Genomic DNA, 25,382 nt, shown 5'->3' with positions numbered 1-25,382 from the left:
CGCTGGGAGAAAAAAAAAGTATAATACCAAGGGCAGGATGAACTAGGTTTGATCTTTTAATTGGTACTTGCTGAATGAAACTCCACTGCATGAAGTTATTAATATTCAAAACAGTTCATCAAAGTGACAGGTAAGCCTTGAAAGTCAGAGCTCAGGAGTAAGTTTTCAAGATTCCCCACTCGAAGCAGCTTTTCTGTGTGGTACTACTACATTCCCCATTTGTGCTGCTCCTCCAGAATGCCAACATACAGGGGGGAGAGGGGAAATCTGGAAGAGGGAAATTCTCCCCCGGCTTTAGTAACTAACAGCACAGCTTTATCTAATGTGTCAGACTTTTACAGACAAGTATGGTACATACCTGACACTTCTAATCAAATACGGATCCTAACAGACAGTTTTGAAAATAAGGTTCTCTTATCAGTTGATCCCAGATAAACACCTAAAAATGTTGGCTGCTCCTGATATTCACCTCCTCATGTGAATCGTGTCTGCTGTGATATGTCAGACTTAATTCTTTAAAAATTCACTCTGAAAAATAATTGCCCTTTTATCTGCATGTAATTTGATGGCTGTCACTTTTGTTCAGTTTGTTATGACTCCTAATGCTTCACTTTGTAACATTAAATATTTGTTTTACTAGATCTGGTTATGTCAGTGAAGACATGTGGTCTCTTCCCCCGCCCCTTTTTAGTTTTGTTTGAAAGATTTTACAAGTCTAATGATTGTATTTGTCCATGTGTACCAAACAGAATATTCACAGTTTTTAGAGAGGGACACCGAAGAGACTAAAATATCACTGTCACTTCTTCAGAGGTTTCTTAACATAATGTTAACACACCTCATGGAGGAATGACAGTAGAAGTATGCAGTAGTGCTCCATACCACACCATATGCCATACAGAATCTAGGGCAAGAGGGGTGAAGCAAAGCTAGCCCACACCTCATGGCCAACTAGTAGCATAACTGTTCATATTAATGAGGCAGTTTCATCATCTTCAAAGTACAATAAGTCTTCAGGTAACAAATGAATATGCCTCTAAACCCAAAGGGCAATAAATGTTGGTGTTATTTCTGATGACTGATCCTTTCACATTTAGAGAGAAGGTGGATGAGGTACTGGAATATCTTTTACTGAGCCAACTTCTGTTGGTGAGAGAGAGACGTTTTTGAGCTACACAGAGCTCTTCCTTTCCCAGACCGGAGGAAGAGCTCTCTGTAGCTTGAAATCTTGTCTCTCATCAACAGAAGTTGGTCCAGTAAAAGATATTACCTCACTCACCCACCTTGTCTCTCTAATATTATGGGACTGACACAGCTACAACCACCTTTCATGTTTAGGAACTTGAACCAAAATAGAAACTAGGGCAGCTCAAGCCATAGCTTGGGTCAGCTAAGCCCTACTCTCTAAGAGTATGTCTACATAGCAACTAGATACCATGGCTGCCCAGTCAACTTCAGCTTGCGAGGCTCAGGCTTTGGGGCTGATTGATTGCTGTGTAGACTTCTGGGCTCAGGCTGGAGCCCAGGTTCTAGGACACTGCAAGATAGGAGGGTGCCAGAGCTCAGGCTTGAGCCCAGAAGTCTACACAACAATCAAACAGTCCTGCAGCCCAAGCTCCAGAAGCCCGAGTCGGCTGGCACAGACCAGCCACAAGTGTCTAGTTGCTCCATAGGCATACCCTAAAAGGAAGTCCAGCCAAGCAGCCTCTGAACAACAAACCCTAAAGAGGTACTGCAGCCCAGTACATGCTGTAAATTTCCTCCTTTTATTAATTTTTACACTGAATCCATTTCATTGGGTTAATCTTCTAGGAAAATAACCTGCCAGAATCAGTCAGTTCATCCCATTTTGTGCCCTGCAAAAATAAAAGCCTTTTCCTGAGTGGCAGAGCAACGATTCAGTCAGTAAATGCAGTGAGAGTTTGGAGTTAGATACAAAGTCAAGTGATGAACACTTTCTTAATGATGTGTAATGATACTGAAACGAATGCTTGGTTAAAGGGGCTGGAATGACAGCTCTTGGTATGAAGGTCTCCATTTTTGCAGAGCAGAGGGAACTGCCACACTGATCACATCAATAATCCCTTCATTCTGTCCCCAACAGATGATACTAAAGGATTCAGAAGATAATATAAAGCCTCCCTGACAGCCAATTAAATAATAACCTCCCTATCTGAGAAGTTTCTTCTTAACTCTAGGCTGTCACAGTTGGTTTGTATCCTGAAGCATAAGGATCGGGGTCAGATTAAGTCCCCTTGTAGTAATACACCATACCAGCCCTTCTCTGGTAGCTTCTGAAGATTTTAAACTGTTATTTAATTTAAAAAAGTAGGTTTCTAACCCTTATGGCTGCAAAGATGTTCTGAACGGAGGCAGCACTGAGTCTGCAGACAGACACAACTGCTCTATGCCCTATGGTCCCGCTGTTGCTATAAATAGACTATACAGTTTTTGTGTGGAACCTTGCACCATCATTATAATAAATATATAAATCAAAGCCTGGAAAGTTCTGCTTTTCTATGGAAACTTGAATTCCTGACTTATTTATGTAAAAGGCTTTTATCACTGTCAGCAAGCGGGCAGCACTTATTTGCTCATGACATTTTCTTCTAAAAATCTGACTAGCTGGCATCCTGTGCTCAATGCTGGACTCTTGATTACTGTACTACTGGAAGATGAGTTGTAAAATTGGAAATATAAACCTGTTAGCAACATTTCAGAAAAAGCATCAAATGAAACACTCCATTTACTTATTTGTAACAGAATGTCTTAAACATCAGGCAAAAGTAAAGTGGCTAGGTCTCAGAGATCTTCTTTATAAGATGTTATCCCATGCAGTTGGGGACTTGGTCACAAAGTATAATCCACCTTATAAAAAGATAACTCTGATTTATTAGACTTATCACCTGTTCTACAAAACAATACAAAAACAAAAAAAAAATCCACTAATATAATCAAACAATTTCCAATCTCCTTATAGGTTAACAGCTAGACATCCTGTTTACATTATCTGTTTTATGTGTTAAAGGACACTGGTTCGGCAAGGCACTTACACATGCTTAATTTTAAGCATATGATTAATTTCACTGACTTAAAGTTAAGCACATGCCTAAGTGCTTTGCTGAATCAGGACCATATTCTAAAGACTCTTAAAAAAACATGGTTCTGATTCTCCTTTCATAGCTATTTACCATTAGAACAATTTCCTTGAGTCCATTGCCTTCCTCCTTTCCCCTCACTCCCTCCCTTTGTCTGTTTGCATCTGCTGGCTGGCCTCTCTCATTAAATTGCCAAGGGTTAAGCTTGTATCTATGCGTGGTAATGCACCTCCTCCATCTCACTGGACTTAGCACTTCCCCCTCTGGTGGTAGAGAGGCCTGGAGTAAATCAGCCCCCTTCTAGACAGTGTTTCTCTTTCCCCTCTGTGTTTACTTATCAGTATTTTCAAGGTAGGCCTTGGTGCAGGCCTAAGAAGAAAGGAAACAAATTTACAAACACAAAAACAAAGGGGGATACCTTTCCCTACCCCCTCACTGAGCAGGGGGTGTCCTGCTGTTGACCCCGGGCTATTAGTCCTTCCTCTAAACAGGCATTCAATTTTAGTTGTTTTCCTCCATGAGGAGAGGGGGCAGCCTCTCATCCTGGAGAAGCCTATTTCCCTACTGCCACTAGCCTTGCAGCAGCTTGTTTCTCCTCCCTCCCACCAGAGGAGGGGTTTTAAAAGGTCTCAGGCAGTCCTTAATTGGACTCAGGTGTCCCTAATTTACCTAAGGCAAACCCTTCTCAACTTGTAGGAAAAAAGGCCTTTACAATTCTAGGGCTAACACACCCTTTGAGGAGCAGTGGGTGCTGTCTGGGATTCTCTGCTTAGTGTCCCCTTCAGGTTCCCTACTTTTGACCCTTTGACCTTCACACCTGTCCTTGTTTTCTCTTTTGTTGTCTCTCATACTTATTTGAGTCCCAGGCTCAGTAGCTCCTCCCCTTAGGCTGGGGGAGGAGCCTTTAGCCTTATTGGGATCCAGGAAGTGGGCAGGCAAGGCACAAGCCTGCCCACTTCCCAGAACCCAACAGGACCACCCTCTTGCAGCCATCCAGCATGACTTTGTCACCACACATACTAGTATGATCCTATTCTTTCTCCTTTCATTTTCTCCAGTCCAACATTTGTTGTATGACAAGCAAAAATGTACAAATGCAATTGAATTTTGTCATTCACAATAAGTATAAGTTGGATGCATAGTATTTATCCCATCTGTGGATCAGAATGTACACAAGGCAAGTAGCAATGTTAAATGATCATTCAAAGTAACACCAAACAATGATACTGTTTCACACAGATCTGTCCTTTTGCCATCACAGGTTTGACTCCTCTCACCTACACCAAAATGACACCAGTTTAACTACACTTTTTTTGAACCATGTAAACTTAATCTATGCAAGTATCACCGGATAATAAGCAATGCGTTTTTTACTAACACTAAAGAATGTTTCCAATTCCATTTTAACTCAGAATCCAGTGAAACTGGAAAAGGATGGAACCTGACACTATAAAATTAAAAGAAGCCAAATATTTTATCTCAGAAACATTCCTTGTGTTCCTGAGATTTCTTTCAGATTAAAAGAATGCCAAGACCCCAGAGAAAGCAAGACCTGTCAAGTGATGAAGCTTTAGCTTGATGCACTTCTGCAAATCACTCTAGGGTTTAACCATGCATTATATAGGCAGCTGCTTCACTCAACTCCATGAATCAAAGGCAGTTTTACATCTCTCCCACCTTCTGCATTTGTATGGATTAGCTAATCACAAAAGACCCTTCCAGGTGTTTGAAAAATAAATACCAAACCAACAAAGTGAGGAATGAAAAGCTAAGAGTTCTTGTGTCCTTTGATTTATGTTTCACGTGTTCCACGACTATGCTGCTGTCAGCGGTAATTCTTTGCAGCAGCAGGAGGGACTCAAATATTCTTAGGGTGCATCACCAATTAACTTTAACTGGAAACATAAATAGGTCCATATTCTACACTGAGAAAAGTGGTAGACTCACTCCTTCATTGAACCTATAAAGATTTCACCCCCATTGCTGAGTACCCCATCTCATCCAGACAGTGGAGCCCCAGGTTAACACTAGAAACTTTTGCTGGTATAGCAATGTTGGTCAGGGTCTGATTTTGTTATGATGTTTATATACCAGCAAATGCCCTACCACAGATGAAGTTAAACTGGTATAAAAGTGATTTTGCTGGTATAATTTTTTTGCTCAGATCTGGTCTACACTTTAAAGTTTTGCCAGCATAGCTATGTCGGTTCAGAGTATGAAAAAAACATACATCCAGCCAACATAGCTATGGCAGCAAAGGCCCTAATGTCAGAAAAATCCTTTTGCTGCTACAGCTTATTTTGTTCAGGGAACTTGTTTGCTGGTATAAGCTGCATTTCCACTAGGATTGTTTGCCATTATAGCTATATGCAAACTCTTTCTACTATAGATTAGTCATAAATCTGAAATGTAATGACATTTGGACAGGAAGACACATTATAATTTTTTAAAGGAGTCTGGGCAACAGCTGCTGCAGGGTAAAATGTAACCCTTTCAGTTTGGTATGATCTGTATTTATATATATTTTAGGTTTACACTGAAACAAAGTCCAAGCTTTCAACCCATTCCCTGGTGGATGTTTGCCCAGATCACAAAATAACATATTATACTTTACATGTTTTCAGTGCTGTACAAACACTTAACTATTAACTGTTTGTGGTACATTCACACCCTGAGGCCCTGAACAGTATGGGGTTCCCATTTTGCTAGGCACTGTGCAAAACACAGGAAGACACAAATCCCTGCCCTGAAGAGTTTATAATCTAGTTTGAAACAAAATGCAACACGAGTGTAACAAGCAATGGGGGAAAGAGGGTAGCTGGGAGGGCAGAGGAGGGTGTCACGATTGCTGCACTAGCTGCACCTCTGTCCCCTCTTCTAGCCTCTCTGAGTGCCTCTCTTCAGATGTTGGGTCTCATGCATGCCTTTACTTTCTCTGGGTAAAAAACACTTTCTCCCAGTGTTAGACCGGTTCTCAGCCAATGGTACCCAATGCATCAACCATGATTATTCTGCATCATCTCCAGCATCTGTTTCTACATACCCCTATCCTTTTCCAGGCTCTTCCTTGTCAATTCTCTGTTCTACTTTTTCATTAAGGAGACCTTCCCTCCATCGGTCTTCTTATGCCTCTTCTGGGCTGCAGACATGAGGTCTCCAAGCTTGGAGATAAGATGTTTTTCACCTTACTTCCACTTTGTATAGAACCCTTGTACCAATCCAGGGTTTGTTGTGGACTAGGAAGGTTATGGGGGGTGAGAGAAGCAGGGGGTTGGTTAGTAATGGCATGTGCACCTGTGCAAGCCAGTGGTGGGCTGGGGCCCTGGGGAGAGTAGGTGAATAAGGTCGGCAGGGGAGGCAGGGGTCAGGTTCATAATTGCACATGCATCTCTGAAGACCATCTGTACTTTGGAGGAGATTACCCCTGAGGCATGTTGCTAAAAGGCAGAGAAAGGTCTTGTTCAAAAAGCCAATGGGCAGACCAGCAAGATATGCAGTGTTGCTATTCAACCAGAATGGTCCCCCCAGATCAGTCTGTAGGAGCGGAAGGACTACCCTGTTTATGCACATGGCCCCAAGAAGGCTACACTGCCTTGCAACGTTTGTGCCAAAATGCAGCAACATCTTTACCTTAATTTTTTTTATGACATCTGTAGTTCAGCACAAAGTGCACTGCAAAATAAACAGATTTCTGAAGGGATTGTTGTGAACCCAAGAGGTTAACAATGCTGAGGCCAGGTCAACACTGAAAAGTGAGATTGACCCAGCTATGTGGCTAAAGGGTGTGAAAAATCCACACCACTGAGTGATGCAGTTAAGTCGCCCTAACCCCCAGCGTAGACTGCTCTAGGCCTGTGGAAGAATTCTTCCATCGATCTAACTAAGTCGATGAGAGAATCCCTCACATTGCTGTAGTGACCATCCATATTGAAATCCATATTGAAACAGTTGTGCTGCTGTAGTGTTTCAAGTGTAGACGAGCCCTGAGAGTTTGACTGAAAATAGCCACAAACACTTTATAATCACGATGCATTTTGAAATGTCTCACTTCAGGAAATATATTTCCCAAATGCTAAGGTAGCCAACAGCTTGGGGAATTGCTCAAACTGTGAAGCAAAATATTTGTATTGCCTTTTCTCTCTCTGTACCTGCTGTTTCAATAAACATGCCTGCATTACAATGTATTTGATTTGTAACCCCTATGGTGCTGCCAGATTGAGTGAGGATGGGACGGGGGTAGAGGGGAGTGAGGAGCGTTGGTCGTCCAGGGGGGAGACAGAGAGAGAAAGAATGCTAAGCAGCACAGAAAGTGGGGTTTGGGGGGTGACAGTTTGGCTGATGCCTATGGTATTTGATATTTCAGAGAAATAACATCTGTGGAGATTAAATTCTCTGCAGTGGGAACCATTTTGAGCATGTGGCAGGGTGGGCATGGAGAAATAAAAGCCAAGCAAGCTCAGAAAGGCTCCCAGCTCACATCTGTCCAAGTCGACAGTGACCTTGGGGTCCCCAGAACAAAAGTTGTTTCTATTCCCCTATGCAGTTGTACTGCAGCACAGCATGTCATACTGGCAGAAGAGGTCTTCTCCCCAGCATTCTCATGCTGGGTGTTTGCCTGGGTTCTGGGAGCCACCCACAACATTCTCTCCTCCTCAGGCTCTTGCATAGGGAAGACATCCTGACTCTCTCGGTAATCTCCTCCATCCTGGAATCCTGATGGGGCTCAGGGGCCATGGCCTCTTGGGTGCCATTGGTGTTCTCTAGGAAATATTTGGGTTTGGTATCAGCCTCCTTGGCCATAATCCAGTCCAGCTCACGATAGTAGGGGCAGGAACTCGTGGTGTTGCCAATGGTCTTGTTGCTGTCCTGGTTTTTTTAATACTTCTGCTAGAGCTCCTTTCCTTTGCTGCACCACTGCAACTTGTCCCAGGAATGACTCCTCTCTGTCAGCAGCTTTGATATACCCTGTTATATCTTGGCATACTAGTGGGTGTTTTTAAGGCAGGTTTGGACTGTCTCCTCTTCCCAGATCTCAAGGGGATTCATGATCTCTGCATGGCTCCATGCAGAAACCTGAGACTTGGTTGTTATAATGCAGAGAAGGATATCTAACTCCAGGAGTGTGTACTCACAAATGCGGGATACCTAGCTACATGCCCAGCATTTAAATAGGGAGATAATATCCAGTCAATAGGGCCCCAGAGCAACAGAAGGCATAAAGGTAAACAGACAGGTCAATCCAGCTGCGAGACAACGGGGTGTGGGATAGCAGTCAGAGGACTGCCAGAAATGAAAAAGTTAATCTGAAATACAAACACATCCACACAAAGCTTTTTTCTAGACTAACTCAGCTCAAAATGGATTTAGTCTGTTTTCATAGCATACTATCCAATTCACAGACAGTCACCAGATAATTAAAAAAAATACCTTCCCCTGTACGCAAACCCTTAGTTTTCTGGTGTGCCAGCTAACTTAAAACACAGTGAAAAAAACCAGAACTATTAGTTAAAGTATCAGAGGTTTCCAACCTTATTTTAAATTGTGTTTTCAGACAACAGGGTTCTCTTTTTTGTATTTTAATCTTGTACTGCCAAAAACATTACTCAAACCATATACCATTTTCTTTAAAAAAATAGACTTCTGCTATTTCTTCTTGTATTTTTGCAGCAGAGTAAGTGAATATAAGAAAGCTCACGTAAAAAATGAATTTCTGATGTGAGAAGTGTGGAAAATAACTCTGAAGGGATTCAGAACTTGGCACCATTATCACACTCTGAATCTGAATCAAACAAGCAACAAGGAAAAAAAACCTCTGCAATGATCTTTTTCCTTTCTATAATTACGAGGAAGAGGAGGAGGAAGAAGTTATTCTCTTGCCTTCCTTTCTTATAAGCAATTTCAGACATTGTCTCCCGTTCAAAACATGCTTCTCTTTATTTGTGTATCAGGGCAAGCTTTTAATTGGCTTACTATCTGGCCAGCAGCCTAAATACTCTAACTGGGCCAATTATAGGTGCCTCATAGTTTACAATTGATCCTTCCTTCACAGAGAGGTTTTGTCTATTGTGATCAAATGAAAAAGGTATTATCTGTTACCCAGTCTCTCTTGCTCTGTGCTACCTTACCAGAGAGACCAAAAAGGATTTTATTGGGTCAAAGCTAAAATCCAATGAAAATAAACCATGTGCAAAACATGGGGGGATACAAAGCATAAATTGTAATTTTCGCTATCCATCTTAGTTGCCTTGCATGGAGCACATGTACTAACAGAAACCTACTGATTAATTCTGTTACAGACAGGATCAGTGAAATGGCAGGTTTTTAGCATCCCTTGCACTTAATGTAAGGTACCCTAGGCTGCCTACTTGTGAAGTTTTCAAGGCAGAAAAAGCTGATTGCCTGAAAACAACTGTACTTACTGGCTCCCTGGCCGGTTCAGATGTTCATCTCGTATAGTGAGTTATCACAGGATGCTAGGGCTTGCCAGAAAGAAAGAAAAGCTTTAAGAAATGGCACATCATGTGATTAGATGCACTGCTGAGAGGTCAGTAAACTGAGTTGCTCCCTGTTCCTCTTCCCAGAGACTCAACATCCTTATTAGACCCATAGGGTACCCCTGATTTTCAGCCCACTGAGTACTGTTCTTCCAGCAGAGATGATAGGACAATTGGAGCTTCTTAATGCTTCTCCTTATTTGGCTGCAGAGATTGTAATTGGAGAACATTTAGCACAACTGAGCACAAAAAGGCATTGAAGCTGGGAGAATGTGCATATGTGAAAATGAAGTCTGGCATGTTTAAAGGGCACAGATTAATTTAGCAGCATATGACTGGGGTAATTTACTTCAGCAGAAGATCCTTGAAGTTATAGCTCTCGGATAGGTGAAGTGTGGAGTGCAGGACTACTTGTGAGGGCTACAAGAGTTTTTAATCAGCTACAAATGTCACCTAGTTAATTTGACCTGAAGAAGAACTCTCTGTAAGCTTGAAAGCTTGTCTCTCTCACCAGCAGAAATTGGTCCAATAGAAGATATTACCTCACCCACCTTGTCTACTTGGTTAATTAATTTCTTTATTTCTCCATCATGGCTCAGTATTTATTACCATATAAGTTTAATGTGCCATGATGAGTAAGAGAGACTGTATATAACAGAATCTGCTCTTACATAATGTCCTTTAATGCAGAGCATCACCAGACACTTTGTAGAGGGAATCCAGTCGTTCTCTGGAGGGCTCACAGAGCCATTGGTTCCCCATTTTATTCTACCTTATAGACCTCAAGTTATAGCAACTTTCACTCCAGCAGACGGGGCTGGCAGTGGCTTGCTCCAGAATTCATCAAAGTTGCTCCTTGTCAAAAGGGGCAGTGAGGGAGAAAATCCTATCTCCCCATTTCAGGGCTGACAGAAAATAGGGAAATCTTCAGAACGCTGTTACAAAAGCAAAAAGGGAGGAAAGACATTAAGATGAAGTTTTTCAAAGCTGCCTAGGGGATTTGGATACCAATTAGGAATTGGCTATCCTCGTCCCTTAAGTGGCTTTGAAAATCTAAACCTAAATATCTCAGTGGAGCCACTTGTGGAAGGAGGTGAGAACTGCAGGTGAAACAAAGAAGGATTTGGCAAAAAAAGAAAAGGTTGTTAAGTGAAAAGAGAAATGTTCTAGGCTGAATTATGTATGTACAAGAGTTATGCGAGGACTGCCATGAAATAATATTTCCCAGCAGGATAGCCAGTTTGAGGAAAAAAATTACTCTGCCATTTGATGGCACTGTAAATCAGACTGTGAAAGCTGTTGTAAGGTGATTTATTTTAATAAGTTTAACAGCTTGTTCAACCACCCTTACGTTAACACTTAAAAAAACAGGATGTTTCTTAAGCAACTTGAACGTCGGTAGTTTCCATTGCCTTCTACACCCTCCTTTTCCCTGTAGCTGGAGAAGGGGTCCCAATGGTTTTTTCTGTTGCAGCATGGGATCATGCAGTAGGGAAAATGTTGAGAACCACTGCTTCAAAGAACACAAAAACAGTAGGTCAAATTTTGGCCTCCTGCGGACTCTTTAATGCTGAAAGCCTTTAGACTGAGAAGTGCTGGTACACACAACGAATATGAAACAGAAAAGTATTAAACTGGTAACTCTAAGTTATGCCATTCCAGTCAGTTGAATTGTCCAACTTTAAAAAGAGTTGCTGTGAGTTGCAGTGATACTTTTGTCATTTATCACAAAGTCTTCTGCCAGTAAACCAGATCTTTGTTGTTAAGCGTTCATCTGCTTCTGTTGCTTATGCATAGAGTCAGTGACCTTAACTAGCTCAAACATAATATAGGCCGGGACAGCTTCTCCATTTCTAATTTCAAGAGATGCATGTGCTTTTATGTGTCTGTATTTGGCCTATAATCCTCTGTATGTGGCATGACATTTGGTTGCTTTGGAGATGATTATGATGAAACAAAATGAGACCTGTGACTCGATGACAGACAAACTGCTGGAATAGGTAGCAGATAATTATTTAAGAAACAAAATCCTGTTCTGATTCAAACTCCCTTAATAGAAAACATGAGGAAAACTACTACAAAACAAAATTCTGTCCTTGAGATGTCATCTGGGCTATTGTTATCTAACGTTAAGGCACTTGATTTTCACACTCTCTCCTGTTAGGTTACCTGTAATCTCATTCTCTTCAAGGTTGATGGTTTCAAGAGCCTTCAAGGTAGTTAACTGCTCAGGAAAGTGTCGAAACTTGTTCCTGGACAGGTTGATCACCTTCAGATGTAACAGGGTTCTCATCTCTTCAGGCAGGCGATGCAGATAATTCCCTTCCAGGTTGAGTTCTACAGTTTGGGTGGGAATGGGGGCAGGGGAGAGACAAAGTGACATCATGAAAACAAAAAAACCCACAACCCCAAATCCTACATTGCTGCCTCTGCTGCGATTCCTTAGTGACAAGGGAGAAGGAAAAACAAGATTTTTGTATGAGAAACAACCACATCCATCCTTTATTAGCCTGTTATATACGTGGCCTAATCCATGGTAGGAGTAAATGCTTTTGGGCTAAATTGTGGCTTTTAGCCAACCAAAGCCTTACATTGAGAGGGGTACAGAGCTGCACTGCCCCAGGGTAAGCACAAGGGAGCATTATGGCTCAAAGAGGTAGGTTGCATCACTGAGTGCTCCTCTTGCATGGGGGAAATAATCTGAGACTCCCCTTCTGAGGCATGCAGCACACTCTCCTCAGCACAGCCAGCCAGCGGAGCTATCTATGACTCTGACATCACCACCTCATTTCTCCCACACTCTTTTGGAACAACAGTTCCTAGAGGGGAGCAGCCCTTCTGCTTGGTGGGTGACTGGGCTGTGCAAAGGAGAGTTCTCTTACTCCTGACTTCACCACTTTGTGTAGGTGCTGGCCACAATCTAGCCCTTTGAAATCTTGTCAGCAACTGCAGCTAGGCTTCTCATTAAGGGGCCAGGTCTGCCACCCCTGTGTCACAGTGAGCAGTACCTTATTTCATGTGCAGTGCCACAGATTTCAGTGGGGTTACTTGTGGAGTCAGACATATTGATTGCAAACAAAGGGAACAGAATCAGTCCCTAACGGATTCCAAACTAGAAATCTTTCTATAGCCGCATAAGAATTTCAACATGGAACAGCATATAAATTCCTGTGCATTAAGAGGAGACTAATGCTCTGAAAGATCTGACAGGTTTCAGAGTAACAGCCGTGTTAGTCTGTATTCGCAAAAAGAAAAGGAGTACTTGTGGCACCTTAGAGACTAACCAATTTATTTGAGCATGAGCTTTCGTGAGCTACAGCTCACTTCATCGGATGCATACCGTGGAAACTGCAGCAGACTTTATATATACACAGAGATATGAAACAATACCTCCTCCCACCCCACTGTCCTGCTGGTAATAGCTTATCTAAAGTGATCATCAAGGTAACCTGTTTCCTCTTGTTTTTTCCTACCCCCCGCCCCCCCAGATGTTCTGGTTTAACTTGGATTTAAACTTGGAGAGTGGTCAGTTTGGATGAGCTATTACCAGCAGGAGAGTGAGTTTGTGTGTGTATGGGGGTGGGGGGGATGTGAGAAAACCTGGATTTGTGCAGGAAATAGCCCAACTTGATTATCATGAACATTGTGTAAAGAGTTGTCACTTTGGATGGGCTATCACCAGCAGGAGAGTGAATTTGTGGGGGGTGGGGGGTGGAGGGTGAGAAAACCTGGATTTGTGCTGGAAATGGCCCACCTGATGATCACTTTAGATAAGCTATTACAGCAGGACAGTGGGGTGGGAGGAGGTATTGTTTCAAATTCTCTGTGTATATATAAAGTCTGTTGCAGTTTCCACGGTATGCATCTGATGAAGTGAGCTGTAGCTCACGAAAGCTCATGCTCAAATAAATTGGTTAGTCTCTAAGGTGCCACAAGTACTCCTTTTCTTTTTGTGAAAGATCTGAGTGTCTCAGGGACAACAATTTTCAAAAAAGAACGTTATTAAGCTGCAGTTAAAGATGAGAGCGTATATCCGTGATTTAAGGACAAAGTGCCTCACTAGAACACTGGGTAATTATTAGAAACCACAATTAGTGCCCAGAAAATCCAGAATTATGGATAAACTTATCAGATATTTGTACATTTGACAGCATGAAAATGCTCCTCACCTCATTCTCCTTGCCAGCCAGAGCAATGTGGTAAAAGATTATTTAAATAAATTACAGAAACTAGTTCGATGTTGATGGTGCTTTCCTAAAGGGAATTAGAGGTAGTGCAGGTAGCACGGCCTATTATTCACAGTGCCTGAAACTTTCCATTATAGGATCCTGTCTTCAGTTACTTATACCTTGAAAAACTTTAACTACTTGGGTTAAAATTTTCCATGTTGAGCATCTGCCTGTGATGGGGATACAAACCCCACACTGGACAACAAGGGGTTAAGGAGCACTTCTGGGCCCACCTTGCCCTGCCCTCCTGCAAACCTCAAAGCCTGCGCTAGCTGGAGGTGGAGATTAAAACGGGAAGCAGAGCTGCTGAGAGGAGGCAGGCAATGGAAGGGAACAGACCCTCTGCTCTGAGCTCTGGGGAAATACAGTCCAGGAGCTCTCATTGCCTGAAACCTGCAACACAGACTTGATAAAGCCTGCAAAGGAAAGACTGGTGATTGATTGTGAAGGTTTATTTGTGATTCTTTAATTTACCCTGTGGGGGAAAAGGGGACTTAGGTAGGAAGTGATACTTGTAGGCAGCTTCTTAGCACCCCAAGGTACAGAACTTAGCTGCCTACCATTAGGCTCTGGATCAGAGCCTGGTGGAAAGAATGGGCTCAGGCTCCCCTAAAAACTCCACAAGACGTGACAACAATAGGAGCCTTTACCTGGGTGGAGAATCCAGCTAGGGAAGACCCTGACTGTTCAAGGGCCAGACCCAAAGTTCCTGAACTCCGGTGGAAGCCCTGAAGCTCTGTGGGTGCTATAAGAATTTTCTGTGATTGGACTTTCTTTTGGGATATCCCAAACAAGGATGGACTGGAATATGTAACCCAGCCAGTGGGGCTGAGCCACAAAAGAAGGGACAGACCCCACAAGACAGAACTGTAACTGAAAAGGGGGACATCAGGGAGGGGGACACACCCCTGCCTGACCACTAGACAGCACTGGTGCTGAGTGTTCCTGTTGATGACTGGTGGAGAACATGGGCAGGCTCGTTCCAGCTCTGTTAAAGGGAGGGAGAGAAAAAAACAAAACAAAAAAGCTTTCCTTATCAGTCAGACAGAGGAAACACAAAGACGGAAATGGAGACATTGTTGAAGTGGGTAACTGATAACCTGCAGCAACAGGGTATAGCAGCAACACAAGCTGTTGCTGCAGGTGAGCGCCCAGCAGCAGTAACAAGCAATACAGCAACAGCGAAAGCAGCAGCTCGCTCGAGAGCTGGTAGCGTCACAACAAGAACAGCAGTAGCATCTTCTTCAGCAGGTGCTGATGCTCATAGACCCAAAAGGGAGCGGCAGATCCTCCTGCAGGAGCCCCTAATCCAATCCCAACTACTAGGATGTTGGTAAAGCTTACAAAGATGGAACTGGAAGATGATTCTGCGGCATTTTTGGTTATGTTTGAACAAGTGGCAAGAGCAGCCCACTGGCCGCCGGAACACTGGGCCATTCTGCTGGCCTCATACTTGACCGGGACATCCCAGCCTGCATGTAGGGGACTAGACCTAGGCAATGGGCAAGACTACGCTCATCTGGACTTTGCATCTGAAATGTGTCGCAGTGTGATGCAGCAGCTGCCCCTCACTGGCAGAAAAGGGGTTAAAAGCAGCCCTAGGGAGGCTGCGCCAGAGGCAGCTAATTAAGAGAAAGGCTGAAGGGAGCAGCCACTCAGGGCCAAGTAGCTCCATACAAAGAGGGATCTGCAGGACAGAGGAAGGCAGTTCTCTGCTGGGAGCCTACGGAGGAAGGACTGTGTCTCTGGAGGGATGAGAGAACTGCCAACAGCTTGGCGAGAGCAGTGCTGCTAGCAGGAACCAGGGGAGCGGGAGACAGCTCCTGGCTGGTTGCTGGGGATTGCAGGCTGAGTACCTGAGGCAAGGGCAAAGAGGATGCTGGGGCCACAAGGAAGTGGCCAGAAAACTCGCTGCAGTAGCCACTAAGGGAAGTGGCCGAACAGTGGACTGCAGGTCTTCCGGAAGCGGGGAGCACAGTTTGTGGCACGGATGGAGGGCTGTGTTGCTGAAGAGGACGCTGCAGTCCTTGGAGAGATGTTGGTCCTAGAGAAGGAATGATGGCAGTGAGGGACCACCTGAAGAGGGCACACTAACAAGCAGAGCTAATTCCCAAGACAGCCAGCAGGAGGCACCACAGTGGTGAGTGAATCCCATTACACGTAGTCATTCCCACTGAGAGAAATATTCACCAGGGGACCAGCTCCAGGTGGTAGCCCAGAAACTCAAGGAACACTGCTGCTGCTCACTCCAACCTGAGACATGAGCTGGAATACAGGTGTGGCTGGCAATAGAACAGTTTACCCAGATCCTCCCAGCTGGGGGGAATGACTCAGGGTTGAGGCATTGATCTGAGACTTTGGCCAAAGTTGTAAATTTAACAGACAATTAAATAGTTGCAACCAGACCCCCTTCTTAGACACCGAGGAGTAGTTATGCTGGGATTAGGGGACCAGCCCACCCCAAGGCATGGACTAGATAAGGAGGCAGGCCTGGCTGGATCTGTAGCTTGAACATAGAGTTACCAATGGCCAGAGAGTACAGCAAGGCCACAGGACCATGGCTCAACCAGGAATGGAAACCTAGAGAATATCTAAACCCACAGAAGGGGTCAACCCTGAAGACCAAATTCCCCCTGGTGATGAACCAATCATCACCACCACTGGGGAAAGCCATTTTTCCATGTGGGCAACAAGGTCATTTCTGCTGCGACTGTTCCTTTATGGAATATGACTATGGACAATCCTAGACAGCTGACATTAGGGCCTAAAAATGGGGCCCAACTAAAATAATGGCCCCAATGAAGGTCAAGGGGGTAGGGAAGCCTGGGGTAGTTGACTTAGGGTTCAGCCAGATTTTGATCAGAGAGCAGCTGGTAAGCAAGGAGGGCTCCCCTGGACAAATTGTCTTTCTCTGGTGTGTACATGGAGATTTATGACCCAACCCCATCAAGTCTGATTTTTGGTAAGAAAACATACAGGAAACCTCTTTGTAAAACTAGTTTCTACCCTTGGATATCCAGTAATCCTGGGCAGGGACTGGAAATACTTACAGAAATTCTAAAAGAGTGGAGCAATCACCTACTTGTGGGGGGCCACCCTGCTCCTGGAGGCCCAAGAACTCGTGAGACCAAAGGAACTGGTGTGATTGGATGAAACAGAGGACCCCACGAAAGGGACCTCCCACCAGGTGAGAGGCCCTCCCCCTTCCCCAAAGACTAATGAGAACCCACACCGATTGGATGGAGAGCTCCTAATCAGAGAGGCAGATTTCATAAGGGAACAGAGAGATGACCAGACACTAAGACAAGCTTATGATCAAGTGGCAGTAGTCAATGGTATAGTGGACCCTCAGCTGCTAAAGCAATGGCCCCACTTTGAACTTAGCGGGGAACAGTTATATTGCCTGGAGAGGGACCACTGAACTAACGAGACAAAAATACAGTTCCTTGTACCAAGAATATATCAAAGAGAAGTATTACGGCTCACCCACTTAATCCCATGCAGGGGGCACTTGGGGTTATTAATAGGTTCTATTGGCCAGAAGTGCACATAAAGGTCAAGGACTACTGCATGTCATACCCCGAGTGTCAATTGGCAGGACCCAAGAGGACCCCAAAAACTCCCCTCAACCTGCTTCCTATAGTGGGGGTACCTTTTGAAAGAATAGGGATGGACCTAGTGGGGCTGCTGGAGGAAAAACATAACAGGGTATCAGCATATCCAGGTGGTCCTGGACTACACAACTCAATAGCCCAAAGCCATCCCCCTCCTCTCTATGAATGTAGCAAGCATCATGGACCAACTTATGAAGCTGTTGACCTGACCAGGATACGGAAAGAGATCCTAACCAATATGGGAACTAATTTTGTGTCGTGTTTGATGAAAGAGCTGTGTGCTCTGTTAAAGGTTAAGACTCTAAGAACACCTGTTTTCCCCTCCTCCCCCAGATGGATGGATGAGTTGAATGGTTCAATCGGATGCTGAAAGAGATTATGAAAAAATTTGTATAATCAGATCCTTGTCACTGGCACCAGTTGCTCCCATCACTGCTATTTCATAGAATCGTAGAATATCAGGGTTGGAAGGGACCTCAGGAGGTCATCTAGTCCAACCCCCTACTCAAAGCAGGACCAATCCCCAACTAAATCATCCCAGCCAGGGCTTTGTCAAGCCTGACCTTAAAAACCTCTAAGGAAGGAGATTCCACCACCTCCCTAGGTAACTCATTCCAGTGCTTCACCACCATCCTAGTGAAACTTTTTTTCCTAATATCCAACCTAAACCTCCCACACTGCAACTTGAGACCATTGCTCCTTGTTCTGTCATCTGCCACCACAAAGAACAGTCTAGATCCATCCTCTTTGGAACCCTCTTTCAGGTAGTTGAAAGCAGCTATCAAATCCCCCCTCATTCTTCTCTTCTGCAGACTAAATAATCCCAGTGCCCTCAGCCTCTCCTCATAAGTCATGTGCTCCAGCCTGCTAATCATTTTTGTTGCCCTCTGCTGGACTCTTTCCAATTTTTCCACATCCTTCTTGTAGTGTGGGGCTGTCACAAATATAAAGGGAAGGGTAACCACCTTTCTGAATACAGTGCTATAAAATCCCTCCTGGCCAGAGGCAAAACTCTTTCACCTGTAAAGAATTAAGAAGCTAAGGTAACCTTGCTGGCACCTGACCCAAAATGACCAATGAGGGGACAAGATACTTTCAAATTTGGAGAGGGGGGCGTTACAAAGGGTTCTGTCTGTCTGTGCGATGCTTTTGCCGGGAGCAGATCAGAAATGCAAGCCTTCCAACTCCTGTTAAGTTAGTAAGTAATCTAGCTAGAAAATGCATTAGATTTTCTTTTGTTTAATGGCTGGTAAAATAAGCTGTGCTGAATGGAACGTATATTCCTGCTTTTGTGTCTTTTTGTAACTTAAGGTTTTGCCTAGAGGGATTCTCTATGTTTTGAATCTGATTACCCTGTAAGCTATTTACCATCCTGATTTTACAGAGGTGGTTCTTTTACCTTTTCTTTAATTAAAATTATTCTTTTAAAAACCTGATTGATTTTTCATTGTTCTTAAGATCCAAGGGTTTGGGTCTGTGTTCACCTGTACCAACTGGTGAGGATTATTATCAAGCCTTCCCCAGGAAAGGGGGTGTAGGGCTTGGGGGGGATATTTTGGGGGAAGACCTCTCCAAGTGGTCTCTTTCCCTCTTCTTTGTTTAAAATGCTTGGTGGTGGCAGCATACTGTTCAAGGACAAGTTTGTACCTTGGGGAAGTTTTTAACCTAAGCTGGTAAGAATAAGCTTAGGGGGTCTTTCATGCAGGTCCCCACATCTGTACCCTAGAGTTCAGAGTGGGGAAGGAACCTTGACAGCGACCCAAAACTGAACACAGTATTCCAGATGAGGCCTCACCAATGCCGAATAGCAGGGAATGATCACGTCCCTCAATCTGCTAGCAATGCTCCTACTTATACAGCCCAAAATGCCGTTAGCCTTCTTGGCAACAAGGGCACACTGTTGACTCATATCCAGCTTTGGTGTCAGAGAGGTTCTGCAGGCATCCACAGAATTCTCCTCATTCAAACTGTTACATGGGAGACAGCCTCAGGAGATTTGAGACTTCCCCCAAGAAGCATGGGCGGAAGAAGGACCAGAGACAATAAATATGGCGCAATACATACTCCAGTTACGAGAAAGATTTAAGAGGACCTTGCAAAAAACAACAACAACATATTGAAAGCCCAACAAAACCAAGAAAAGGCCTATAACAAAGGGACAGGTACTGCTATTTGTGCGATGGTTCAGAGTCAAAATTACTGGCCCAGTGGCAGGGACCATTTGAGGTGGTAAGAAAAGTGGGACTTACTGACTACAAAGTCTGACAGCCTGGGAAGAAGGAGGAAATGCAAGTATAAACCACTAACCATTTGAAAGCCTGGAGAGACCAGGAAGGACTCCTAATAACACCCTATCCACCTGAATTAGGCCCGCAAGTACCAGTGACCCCAGTATCCCGAGCTGTACCAATGGGAGAAGAGCTTCAACCAGAGCAGAAGGCCCAAATGCAGAAGGTGATTGAATCCTTCCCCACTGTATTTTCAATCTTGCCAACGAACCCGGACAACCGGTCCGTGAGAACCCACGACCATTTCTGTGAAAGACACATATACAAACTCTCTCATACGGAACAAGGTTCTTGGCCTCTCTGTGTTGGGGTTTCCCCGATCTCTCTTTCACTCAGTTCCCCAAGAACTCAGTTCAACTCCAATCTCATTACTCAGGTTCCTATATTTGTACAGCAAAGCTATGTTGAGTTGAACAGACTGAAGCGTATGGGTTAGGTATAGGGCATATCACCCATCCATATTGTTTATTTAACTTTTAAAGCTGATTAAACTTGCCTAAAGTGTTCTCTGCCAGTTTCCCCAGCCTATCATTTGCTGCCTTCCAATGCTGGGCATGACCGGGGCAAAGGACATGGCTGAGATGTGCCTGTACCTCAGTGATTCCTAGATGCCTGGGCTCTTAGAATTTGGCATAAGTTGGGAAGGGGAGGGGGACCAGTGTTCAAGGGCCCTAGGATCAGGGGACCGCAAATGTGATTTTAAAGTACATTAGTACAGCCCACTCCTGAGCTACACTGGTTACACAAAGACCAGACTTCAGGATCTGGCTCATAGTATGCAGAATCTCTTCCAGCCTCTTGCTGGGGAGGGGCAAAAATATCATTTCTTTTGCCCAACAGCATCCAAAAGCAGCCCCTGTCTCCTATTTGAATACTGATATTTTAATGTGTCTTACTTGTTTGAACCTCAGGAGCACTGAATTAACCATGTGCAAGGTGAGTTACCTGAGTGATGCCAGAAGAATTTTGAAAAAATTGATATCACCTACATGGAACTTACATTTTCTCTTCATTAAATTACCACTTTTTTGGGCACTAGCGGAATGGATAGAAAAAAGCAATTAATGCCTGATAGATAGTTATTAGGGGCTCAGCTAGGGGACCCTCATTATTGTTTTTCATCTCTAAAAACCTCACTTCTAGAGCAAAACCTTGGCCTTTAAATACATAATTCACAGAGAGACCTGGATTTTCATTTAATACTCCAACTAATGAGAAGCCCTCTGAAATCTCAAAAAGCTAATGTATTTTGAAGAACTGCTCTCTCTCTCTGATGTGATGCTTCAGGAATTCATTATTAGACACTGCTTTTAGAAATAGTGTAAAACTAACTAAATAAAAGTGACAAGGCTTGTCTTGAAGCAGATATCAGAACATTACACTTGCTCCCTATAGATGAAATTCTGACTCTGTTGAAGTCAAAGGGAGTTTTGTTACTGACTTCAGTAAGACCAGGATTTCACCCATATGTTCAGTGTCCCTGTAAAGCAGACTACTTATATCCAACACAGCAGAGCTGCTCATGCAGTAGATTGAAGAGTGGGGTTGGAGGAAAAAGGAGAATTTTTAATTTTTAGCACAGAATTCCCCTAGGAGCAACAATTGCATTTATGCATAATGTAAAATTCAGAAGAGATGTAGCCCCCAGGACACAGAAATTCTAAGGTTTGCCTTTGTCTGTAAGGGAATACGTGTCCTGGGAATTTGAGTCTGATAAAAAGTCCTAAATCCCAAGTCCAATACAACAGCACAAAACACAATGTAGCTCAATAAATGTAGTCAGTAAGAGCTTCAGGAAAGGGAGTCTCTGTTCTTGGAGACTGGGCATACAAGGGACCTTGTAAATGGTATTGCTGCACAAAACCATGGAGGTGTCGGTGGAGGAAATATAAATCAACAGCATGGTGTAGCTATCCAACCAGTGGAGTCTGAGCAAGTTTCTGTGGTGAAAGAAGGCAGGAGCAGAACATGCTCTGCTACAGAGTTCTGAAAGCTGGATTTATAATTTGAAAGACCAAGCATAGAGATTCACTTCCAACTGGTAAACAGAAAGGCCCTTTCCAAATAAAAATTATCACATGGGAATATATGAAATGCAATACAGTACACAGTAAACTAGTCATCAGGATCAGATGACCGTTCTCCCCATTCTTTTAGCTTGAGCTGATTTCCAGTAATTAGAAGTTGTCCTATTTTTGCACCACTAGAACATGGAGCCCTAGTGATTATGTGACAGGAGAGAGTATGTGCATATTGCTTTATAGGCTTAATTACTGTTTTGTTTAATATTAGAAACTGTTGTTTTGATTAATTTGTGTCGATACTTAGCACGTTGACACCTGTAAACCATTTAACTGCAAGATTATGGAATTCTGTTGTTTCTACTGAAAGAGGTACCTATTTCATAGAGGAATATGCAGTGATGTGAACAATCTTAAGTACTAGACTAATAGGGCAGCTTTATGTTCATTGCCTTTGTGCCAGCAGCATAGTGCAAAGGACACTTCAGGTCAAACACTGCAAAAGCAGCAGGGACAGTGAAGTTGCACATTGTACCCATCAATAGGCTTCCCTGTAGAACACAGATTCTATTTTCATTTGTATGTAATACATGTATGCATTTATTTAATTTATTATTAATGCAAGTTCCACTTTTACAAATGACTATCTTGCCTATCTCTTTATGGTTTGTTTATACATTTCTGCTGTGAATCTTTTCATGTGTCTTCAAAATGAAACACAAGTTATTTTGCAAGCAGTAGCGCTAATCAGCATTCTATGTTTGTGAAAGTGGCTTTAGTCTTATAAATTAAATATACACCATGAATTAATGCTACTTTTCTATTTCCACATGCACCAGCTAACTATTCTGAAGCTTAAACAGAATAACAAAAACAAATCATCACATATGACTTGCTTTTATTTGCATAAGGACATTCTGTTTACATTGTTTACTTATCTTCAAATTGATTCCAAAAGTCTGGTCCCACAGAACCCCTAGCCATTGACCATGGACAATTAGGGCTTCCTACTGAAAGAAGCTGCACATGTGAATAAGGTTATGCTTGAAAACACACCCATTGAACTCAGTGGGATTGAGTTAAAGTTACTCTTTGCAGGATCCATGGCCTATATTATCAGATGTTCAAGGCTGCCAACCAAATCTCACTCCAGCAAACCTCTTTCTAATGATGGTAGTCGCCAGGGAATCAAGCTCTATCTTCTGGAGGCTACTGAAGCCAAACCGGGAGATTTTAGGCCGCTAAAAGTCTGGCAGCGCAGCAGGGCTATGGCAGGCCCCGTGCCAGCCCTGGCCCCGCACCGCTTCCGGAAGCAGCCAGCATGTTCCTGTGGTCCGGGGGGGGGGGGGGGAAGAGGAAGGGGACAGGCTCCAGCCCCATGCACCGACTCTGCAGCTCCCATTGGCTGGGTACTGTGGCCAATGGGAGCTGTGGGGGCGGTGCCTGCAGGATTGGGCTTTGTGTGCTCTCAACCATTCTATGGACCTCACAAACTGATCAATCAGAGAGGAAGGAGTTAATCTCTGTACATGCCCTGAGGGGAGGGGAAACATGCATCTCTCCAATTGTGGGGCTGCCAGATTGGTCCCCAGTGCAGATGAGGGCAATCCTGAAATCTGCTCTAATCTGCACCCTGACTTCAAGGACACCTGTAGGTCTTGCAGTAGGTAGGGCATAATACTACTCCCAGGAGTGCTTTCTACATTGGAAACTCCTGCAGTGGCTCTGTCCCAAGCCCTCTGTATGAAAGTATTTTCTAAGAGGCATGAGGCCATTTTGCACCAGCTAGCAGCTGACACATTTCTGTTGCGGGACATACCAATGGGGAAGGAGCTCTATCTAGACACTGTAGCTCTAAGATGTGCTGAAAAGTTAGTCACAATGTTCGAAACTTCAAAATAGACCTTTCCCTAGTTTGATCTCTCCTTTGTGAGCCCTTTGGAAAAACAAAGGAAATAAGCATTTGTCTACAATAATCTTCACATCTTTTAAAGGATAACCCGTGCTTTGCAGTGATGAAAACTTGATTTAATCATATCTGTGCTTTATGGGCTTTACAACATCTATATCCCACTACCTGGCAGCTGCCTTTACAGTGAATAATCATCAAGGAGTCCATTAGAACAGTAACAGAGGCAAAAACAGCAGGAAGAATTGAAGCAAGTAACTGTGGCAGGAGGCTGTGATTTTAAACTGGCGATGGAAGAATATTCTGAAAGAAAGCTCTCAGTGGGAAAAGCTATACAGGAGGTAATAAACACAGGCGTTGTAGACGCATTGCTGTCATAATTCAGCATTAAGTAATGAAAAATTGCATCTCTCACCCAAGTATCTGTTACTTCTCTGGAAAGTGTGCTAACCACTGACCTATGGGATAGTCTGATGTGGGGCTCCCTCACTCTCTCCTTTTGAAGCCTTTCCCCTATGGATAAAGCAGGAATTGTTGGAGCAGGGGGACTATACCCTGGTCTCCTGCCGCAAAAGGGATGTCCTAACCACTGGGCTATAGCATCATTCCCACTCCTTTTCTCTCTCTGGCCCTGGCAGGATATTTCAATATTATTGTAATCAGTTCACTTCATGCCAAGCAGATATAGGGCCTGATCCAGATCCCTTTAAAGTCAATGGAAAGACTCCTCTTGACTTCAATGGGAGTTGAATTGGGGTCTTAAATTCTTTATCATATATTCATATAGAATGCCCTTGACTAGCTCTCTGTCTCTCATCATGTAATTGTAGCCCTGATCTCCCAAACCACAAACTAATTGATGATTGGAATGGAAAATGTGATGCTTGAGAATCTCTCTTCCTCCTTGTTAACAGACACTAGGTAGATTATCACCATACGATGGACAGACTCTTTAAATAGTTAAAATGGGGTATCAAGCTCAGAATTTGGATTTAGGAACTAGTCAAATTCGTGCAATGCACTGACTTGCAAAGGCTCAGAACTTGTATCCTAAGTCTGACCCAGTGGTCCCAGTACTGTTAGGGACTGGGATAATTGAGGAGACAGTACAATTGGTTTCAAGAGGAAGAGATCATCTAATGTCACGCTGATGCATCTCTCAAGTTTCCTTATCTGACATAATGAAGGTTCCATTTATGTGGATGCTTAATGAGGTAGTTTTGAAGCTGACTGGATTTTAGCCCTGTGACGAAGTGGGACTGTTCTTAATGTTTTCTCTGAATAGTGTGGGGGTGCCTCAGTTTCCCCTATTCAGTTCTTAAGTATCTAGGTGGTGGGATAAGGGTGTATTATCATTGCAGAGCCCTAGAGGGCAGGTGTCCTAGAGGTCTGGACACAGAGAATGGCCAACACCCTGTTTCCTGGCAACTGATGGCCTGGCCCTTCCCCACTGCCAGGTGAGAGCTAAAGGGTTGGAGAACAAAGGAATCAGGTGACTTCCTGGCTGGGGAAAGGGACAAAGCCCAGAGGAGGAGGGGTAGGAGAGAGTTTCAGTTTCAGGCTGGGTGGTCTAACGCAGGGAACCCCAAGGCTGGGGTAGAAGCTCCCTGCCCACCAGAAGGACTTGACTGAGGGGTCCTGGTTGTGCCCATAAGCTCTGTTTTAGACTGTGTTGCTATTGTCCAATAAACTTTCCGTTTTACTGACTGGCTGAGAGTCACAGTGAATC

At 43.7% G+C, this 25,382-nt stretch overlaps 1 protein-coding gene across 6 annotated transcripts in view; it reads right to left on the bottom strand.

Moving 5' to 3' along the window:
• Positions 1-25,382, bottom strand: part of LRRC20 (leucine rich repeat containing 20) — a 152,338-nt gene that overhangs the window by 28,091 nt on the left and 98,865 nt on the right. For 5 of the 6 annotated variants that reach the window (XM_073353591.1, XM_073353597.1, XM_073353592.1 and 2 more), the window contains one exon: positions 11,762-11,929. In XM_073353591.1, coding sequence (XP_073209692.1) covers positions 11,762-11,929 — 168 coding nt within the window. Of the gene's footprint in view, positions 1-11,029; positions 11,103-11,761; positions 11,930-25,382 lie in introns of those variants that run through there. The other variant, XM_073353593.1, reaches the window with a different exon arrangement.

The sequence above is a fragment of the Lepidochelys kempii genome, chromosome 7 (genome assembly GCF_965140265.1).
Source record: "Lepidochelys kempii isolate rLepKem1 chromosome 7, rLepKem1.hap2, whole genome shotgun sequence".
In the NCBI taxonomy this organism is placed as follows: domain Eukaryota; kingdom Metazoa; phylum Chordata; order Testudines; family Cheloniidae; genus Lepidochelys; species Lepidochelys kempii.
This window is presented reverse-complemented; position numbering and strand designations above follow the sequence as displayed.